Source organism: Phytophthora infestans, genomic scaffold, assembly GCF_000142945.1.
Source record: "Phytophthora infestans T30-4 supercont1.72 genomic scaffold, whole genome shotgun sequence".
In the NCBI taxonomy this organism is placed as follows: domain Eukaryota; phylum Oomycota; class Peronosporomycetes; order Peronosporales; family Peronosporaceae; genus Phytophthora; species Phytophthora infestans.
In genome coordinates, this window is record NW_003303687.1 from 226,890 (window position 1) to 234,800 (window position 7,911).

Sequence of the window (7,911 nt, forward strand, 5' to 3'; positions counted from 1 at the left end):
GATTTTCGCACTTAACCAGAACTGTGACATTTATCGTAAATTTCCATCGACAAGTAAAACTACCCTTATTCAATTGCTTTTTAACAAGGGCTTTTAAATAACACTTGAATTTTTAAAATTGAAAAATATTGAGCTCACATACACTCCTAAATGTATCGTCATTTCGAGGGCCCATATAAATGGAGATAATATTTTTGAGCGACCACAACTTCTTCAGTGTTAAGCATTCTGTAGCTTATAAGGGCTCAAGAGATAGAGGAGACGCCCCGCTTTTGGTTAGAGTGATTAAATCGCGATTCGTACTTAGGTTCGTACTACAGTAAGTATCATTTTGTTTTGCGTGGTCTCTCGCAAAACAAAATGAACAAAAAAATACGGACAGCTGATTATTATTTAATAATCAGCTGTCCTCCCAGGCCAAAGCAACGCCTCTAGTAATAGCCGTCTTGTTCATTAGCGCACACGCTAAGCTGTCGCCACCAATGCTAACTATTCCGCAACGCTACTCGCCGTCTTAAATGCACTTCGGCCGCTTACTGTCCCTGACGCTGGCGCGGTGCGCACTTAATAATGTCGTCTACTCTGAGGATCATCTCGGCAGCTTCAGCAGCCGAGAAGAGCACCTGCTTCTTGCTCTTCATAGCTTCGCGAATGCCCAGAGCCTCCATGTCACCAACGCAGCCAATGCGCATGTCCAGTCCAGCCGTCGTCTCGCCGCGGTGGTGTGCCGCACGCAGCTGGGTCACCAGCTCGGAACTGTCGAAACCGCCGTTGTCAGCGATGATACTCGGCAGCTGCCGCAGAGCACGGGCAAACGCCTCCATGGCCAACGCCTTCTTGCCAGGCACAGACGGCGCCTTATTGTCGATGGCCTGAGCCATTAGCACCTCCGTACAACCGCCGCCCATAACTGTCTGCGAGTGCTTAACCGTCTGTGTTAGCACAGCTAGTGCGTCGTGTAGCGACCGCTCCGCTTCGTCCAGCAGGTGCGAGCTGGCGCCACGCAACACGACAGAGCAGGCAGAGCCGGTCTTGACTCCTGAGAATCGCAGCATGCGGTCCTCGCCAATGATGATCTCCTCGATCAACTTACACTCCCCGAGCTGAACGGCGTCTGGGTTGTCGAAGGTGGACGCGATCTCGCCACCCGTGACCGCAGCCAGGTGCTCAATGCCGTCGAAATCAGCGTGTTCAATGGCCATGATGCCCTTCTCGGAAAAAATCTGCTCGGGGTAATTATAGATGAGTTGGCGGTTAACGAAGCAGTTGATGCCAAAGTTGGCGATCTTCTCGACCTTGGCCTTCATCTTGGCCTTCTCGGCGTCCTCGATGGCCGAAACTTTGTCCATTGAATCCACCTTAACGCGAGCGCCGTAGATCTTGATCTTGTCCGTGTCCATACCCGTGTTGGCTACGAGAATCTTAGCGTTTTCGACGCGCTTAGGTTGACCCACGCCGATCTTCTTGTCCAGAATGAAGCCCTCGTCCAGGTACGAGTCACGGAGGGAGCCACCGGCCTTCTTAATGATCTGAATGTAGTCTAGATTGCTGGAGCCACGCAAACGGAGCACGGCGTCGACAGCGAGCTTGGCGAAGTGATCCTTCTCGTATGTCAGCAGCTTGGAACTGAGCGTCGTGCGTGCGATGTTCATGAGGTCCTCACGGAACTTGTCGGCGTCCTGTGAATTGTCCTTGGCTGAGGCCACAAGCACGTCGTTAGCCGTAGTGAGAGCGATGCGCCAGCCATCAATGATGGTCTGTGGGTGAATACGCTGGTCGATTAGCTTCTCGGCCTCGCGCAGCAGCTCACCGCACAGCACAGCGACGCTCGTGGTACCGTCGCCCACCTCCTCGTCCTGCGTCTTCGCGATATCCACGAGGACTTTGGCGGCCGCATTGTCCACGTAGACACTGCGCAAAATAGTGGCGCCATCGTTAGTGACCGAGATACTCTTGTCGGGGCCGCCCACGGACTGCAGGATCTTGTCCATGCCCTTGGGCCCCAGCGTCGTTTTAACCATGTCGGCGATGGCGATGGCGCCAACGAACGAAGACATGCGGGCATTCTCGCCCTTCTCCACCTGCGACTCCGGGTTCAATACGGCCTGCTGCATGGCTCTGGGTTGGGCTTCGAGTGAATTAAGAGAGGAAGAGCTCTGCTCCCTGTTGGATGAAGATATGCCACCTCCACACAACTACTTCTCATGGAAGGGAATAAACAATGGGGGTACGCAATATGATAGGTTTGTTTGAGCGGCCCTAAAATAATGGACGACTCTAAATTATATTACCAGTGTCCAGAGATGCGGCCAGGGATGATTAGAATATTGCTGATTTTTTTTGTTTTGAAATATATGTTTATCTTACCAAAACAGGGATATTCCAGGTTCAACACCTGGAATAGTCATATGAGCACAGCTTCGTCAAATTCTAGACTAATCACGAACACCTCTTGTCGGGCGGCTGTCACATGTGCTAGCCAATAGGTATTAAACAGGTTTATCCCAGCCTAAAAAAACGAACCAGAACCATGGTTCTCATAATTACTCAGAGCCCCTAAGAATCAGGAACTGGGTTCTTAGAATTTTTGGGTTCGGAGTTTCAAATGCGAAAGGACAAGAACCGCGACTTTTCAGCAAGAACCATTGACAGGTTCTGTAACGGGGCTCGTAGCCCTAAGTGTACCCTTAGTTACATGAAGTGTGACGTGTCATACTTCGGGATATCTGGTACATGGTACAAGGGTCGTCCGAGGCCAACCATTGGCTGATGACATAGCTTTTATATCGGTGATTTATAGTTTGTATATTTAACTCAAGCTTAGCCTACCTATAAATATACTCAGTTTACAACCTGCCTTAAATTGGTCACTTCGCTCCCTTAGGTAAAGGGGGCCTATGAGCTGCCGGTGTGGTGTAGCGGGATCAGCAAAATCTGCGAGATTGCTGGATCCAACTTACCAACTGCGCCCAGACACCGACTAACGGAGGGGGTCCCCCGATGATCCGTGTTCTGCTGAACTTTCCTCACCTTGTGTACGGGCGGGATCTTGCTCTCTCGGTAACTTCCGAAGAGTTCAAGTGGTGAAGCTTGAGTGTCTTGGCGGGACGTGGGGAAGGGGTGGAGCAGTAGTGGTAAGATCTTCACTCTGCGTCCGTGGTTGGTTCTGGATCCTAAGCGAATATTCGAGCTTAAGTGGATCCAGAGCCTAGATCTGGGATCTGGCGTAGGGTTGCCTTGCGGGTGTATTCCCTTGCCTTTGCGTTGTCTTTGCGTCGTACTTGCCGCCTCCTGTGACGGGATCTTGAGAGTTGAGACCTTCTAGGGTGTAACCGACCAAGTAGTAAATTCGGTTAGCCTGTCGGATCTGCACGTGTGTAGGAAAAGCTCACTAGGCTGTAGGATCCGGTCAATGTATTATCCAGTTATCATTATCAACACTAGATTCGCAATTCCGAACCTTCTCCTAGCTCGCACGGCCAATGTAGCTCCGATTCTTGAGGGCAGGAAGGCACTTGCGCGTTACTATGCAAATTGAAGACTGAATTGATACTTAAACCTATACCTGCCTGGATTTCTACCTTCTATGTCTTTTACTCGTTAAATCCCTTACCAGGCTCGGCTGCATGTCCTTTCTTTCCTTGACCCATCATCCCAGCTGTATTATCTTCAGATCCACCGGATCCATGGCGTAATCAATATGTTCACCATATTATGGGTACACTCATCCGAATCCAGGCCGCTTGGATCCACTTCACTGTAAGGGTACACTCGCCATGGATCTGAGCTCTCCAATCATCCAACACTATCTTGCAACCGTCTGTGATCTCCATTGTCCCACGAAAGTTCGAGATCCACTGCATCCACCATCCCTGTATCCTGGATCCAGGTCCCTCTGTGCGGGATCCTCACCTCCTGGGATCCGAACTCGGAAATGGGATCCGGGACACCTCGCGGTGGATCTTGACTTCTCATTAGTCGTGGATACTAGATCCACCTTCAGATGACACCTACCATCATTCCTTCATAGGATCCACACTCGATCCACCCGTATATAGTATATCCCATATCCACCTAAGTGAATCCAGGTAAGGGTGGATCCGAGATAGGTCTTGGTGGATCTTGCCTTCCCGTCCATCACTCATACCAGATCCATCGTCGTTTCGTACGGGGTGCCGCTCGTCATGGCTAATCCACCTCAGGCAACTTGCATCCGCGCCGGACGATCCGAATCCTCTCTAGTCACTTGAAATTGTCACTGATTCGGGATAGTGACCCCGCGTTAGGTCCATTCTCTTATTGCTGAGAGAGCACTTCACCACACCGGTCACTGAGAGTTTGTATACTCTCGGAAGCCAATTTCCTCTAGCGCAAGGTGCTGTGTGACCCCGTCACACTTGGTAGCACTCGTAGCCAATCCACTCCAACGCGGGTAGACTACCTGAACCTCTCTAAAATTCGTTGCCATGGATAGGAACGACTTCTCCCATCTGAACGACTCACAGTTCGAGTCGGTTCGGAATATGGCTGGCATCTTCGGGATGGAGGCCCTGCAGAGCCTGGTGGCGTCAACACCAGCCGAGCAGCTCGAGCGTGTCAATGCGTTTGACGCTTACGAGCAGGGGCTCATCGCACATGTGCGGGGAAACTTGCAGGCTCCGGCGGCGGAAACAAACCCGCCACACCGGAAGCCAATACAGTTGAAGGTTAAGCCGTATGAAAGGAAGGATGGTGAGAACCTTCGCTTCTGGGTTCGAGAGGTAGAGCTCGCGATGGACGCGGCTCTGATCTCGACCGAGCAACTCCGTGTTGCTTTTGCACTCTCCAACCTTAGCGGTCGTGCTAAGCGTTGGGTGTACACGCGGGAGGCGACATCCCCTGGATGTTTCTGTTGTGTTGGAATTCCCACGTGAACTCTAGCTACAGATGTAGCTAGGACGTTCCCACAACAATACGTCTACAAGGATAGTAAATGATCGTTCGGGCGGTCCTGAAGACCCCAGTTCTGCCCTTGCACCGGGACAGACTGAACCTTGTAAACTACTTATATAGGCCAACCAGTAAAAATAAGAACACGCTACTAGCACGAGCAAAAATAGGTGTTATGAATCCTCGTGGTCCCAACAGCGGAAGGGTACCAGGCACGGATAAACCTTTTACAAGGGGACCGAGTGTTCAACAATCGGTTGGAAGAATAAAAGGGATGCAATACAAGAACCCCCAGTCGTGCAAATAGGCAACAATAAGCCGTCACGTAAAAACCTCCCGATAGTAATCGGCCAATACACAAAGTCTCTTGGCCTTGCCGGATGAACCATCGCTACAGAGCTTCGAACTCATCGACAGGCATAACACACTCAAACAAGCTTGACCAGACGCTTACCTTGAAGTCGGACGTCGCTCTGTGTGCTTGAGTGGAAATTCTGCTCTGTATTAATGTTTACCCTTTCGGGTCTATTCCTAAGAAGAAGTCCTAATAAAGTATACGAATATCAAGTGAACAATGATCCGTTTATGGATCTTCTTGCACGCCAAGCGTCGTCTGCACCGTCGCATGAGTATCTTTAACGGCTCGCGCCCTGTCCCAGACGGTGTACGTGTCTTCCAAGGGTCGCTGAGTCTTCCGCGAATTCATCCAAACCGCCACCGAGGGTTCGTACCGTAGCTGGTCAGTTCTTGGCCTCTGAATGCGAATCCGGCCAGTCCATTATTAATAATAAGGACAGCCTGGATACTGTGACATCTGGACCGTATCCAATATCCGTTGAGAGTTTGGTAGCGACGCCGTCGAGTCTCTTGCACCTTGGAGTCACCGTACATCACGTGACCTAGGGTTCGTCGCTTGAACATCTTGGGCGGTGCCACGTCTTTGTCGACGGGTGATAATCCGCAACTACGGAGAAATCACTACACCACAACTGCCCCTGTCGCAATGGAAGCCACGGTACTGGTGCCCGTTGTGACATTTCTTCATTCTTCAATTCACCATCTCGCCACCGTATGTCCAAGCGTCTGAATCGAGCCGTGTCCGACGCTTTTCAGCGTCTCAATCCTCGTAGACGTCGCGAACGTGAGCAGCTGACGGTAAGTCAACTCATCTTCCTCTTGAATCATCGGCACCTTGCGCATCACCATGCATTACTCGTCTTGTTTCTCAGGAGGGCGACACCGAGGTTTCGAACGACCCTCAGCCTGCTACACATCCTTCAACGGCAACGTCGTCAGCTGGACCTCCGGCGCTTCCTGCCCCGAACTCTTCACCTCCTGCTGCAGCTCATGCGGCACTTCCTGTCGTCGCTGGATCCACAGTGATGGCTCTTGCTGATCCGCCTGCGCGTGCTGGTGGTCCTCCACCACTCACCGAGGATTCGTTGCGCGCCATACTAGCTGATAGTACGGAAGCGTCGGTGGGTTATATGAAGACCTCGACTATTCCGTACTTGACTGCGATGGCTCGTCACCAAGTGCAGCTCAACGTTGCGCCTCCTCTTCACGGCGATGTCCACACTCAACGTCGCCTCGAGACTGCCATGGGCTTTGACGAAGTCCTCGCCGCCGTACAGCCTCTTCCCGATGCGCTGTCGGCATTGCCCGACCGAGTTATCAGCCTGGAGCGTCAGTTGCGGGTTGTTCAGACCGAGGCTGCTGCCGCCGTACGCTCGGTGGCACCTGAAATCATGGCTCGGGAGAACGCGGAGGTGTAACGAACCTAGAGTGTCCGTTACTAGCTTACACGTAATAATGAGGAAGCGTGCAAGTTCCGCGATAGTGAAACCAAGTGCTTAGTCTGAAGGAAAATCAACTCTGTTTTTATTTAGGTCCAGGGCAGCTTGCCCTGACCACTCAAATACACGTCAAACCCTTATTGGCTGATAATGGGTCTGGCTCCCCATATATCAACCAATAGGATGACGGCAGCTCAGCACACGCTAGCCGTGTGCTGCTGCACCTACTTTTGTAATATAAATCTACCTACTTATGTAATGGCGTGGCCCACTACATCACCCCCCTCTTAAAGTTGCACTTACGCAACATAAGCGACGGGCGGGGAACAAATCAATCAAAAGGGAAACGAGAAGAAAATCGTGGCCAACAGGAACGAACGAGGCGGGGACGAGACAGATCCTGCGCCACGCAGGAGAAGTACAACACGACGTCGCTGACGAGCGCGACGACCGCGGCACGCGGCACCCACGTGATGGACGAGGCGCTGAGACCCTGGGCCCTGTATGACATCTCCGGAGCGCAAGATCCGGAGTCTCTGGACGAGATGAAGGACCTCTTCCGGCGTTTTCGTGCGCTGCGCCAGAAGCCGGTGGACGGCGTCGACCACAGTGCGCTACAGGAGTCTTGGTGCGCCCTTATCCGGCGCTGGAACCGGACGCAAGCGCATGAAGAGAATCTCGTCGACTGGATCGCATACCGGGAAGAACTCATCGGGGGCCATTCCTTGGGCGAGCTGCGCGTACGAATCTGCGACAGCGCTTGGAACGCCGACGACCGCATCTGCTACGTGCGAGTTGCTGAAGGCTGCAGGAGGTGTGTGTCGTCTCGCCCGACTACGGACGAGTGGAGAGCCCATGTCGCCGAGCATCCGCTCAGTGATCGCGAGAATGCCTGGATCCAGCGTTACCGTCGCTCGCTGTCCGAAAAGGCCAGCGCCGCTAGTCGCGCCGGCTCGCGCCGATACTCATCTCGACGAAGCGCATCTCCGCCGCTCCGTTTGGATTACGAGAACTCGGGTCGTTCGATTCTCGGTCGCGCTCGCGCGATCGCCAGCATCGTCGTTCTCGATCACGTCGCGTGGTCGTGCAGACCTGAGATCTCGTTCTCGCCGCCGCGTGATTATTCGCCGGCTCTTCGGCGCAGGAAGACTGGAGTCGTACTCCTGGATCACATCCGGGACATCGC

The 7,911-nt window shown here is 52.6% G+C and overlaps 1 protein-coding gene across 1 annotated transcript; it reads right to left on the bottom strand.

The window, feature by feature from the left end:
• Positions 1-428: 428 nt before the first annotated feature.
• On the bottom strand, positions 429-2,114 carry PITG_18392 (T-complex protein 1 subunit beta; the record flags this gene model as incomplete). Its single annotated transcript, XM_002997493.1, has 1 exon — positions 429-2,114. One exon carries the CDS (start codon positions 2,112-2,114, stop codon positions 534-536), a length of 1,581 nt encoding a protein of 526 aa, XP_002997539.1.
• Positions 2,115-7,911: the final 5,797 nt, after the last annotated feature.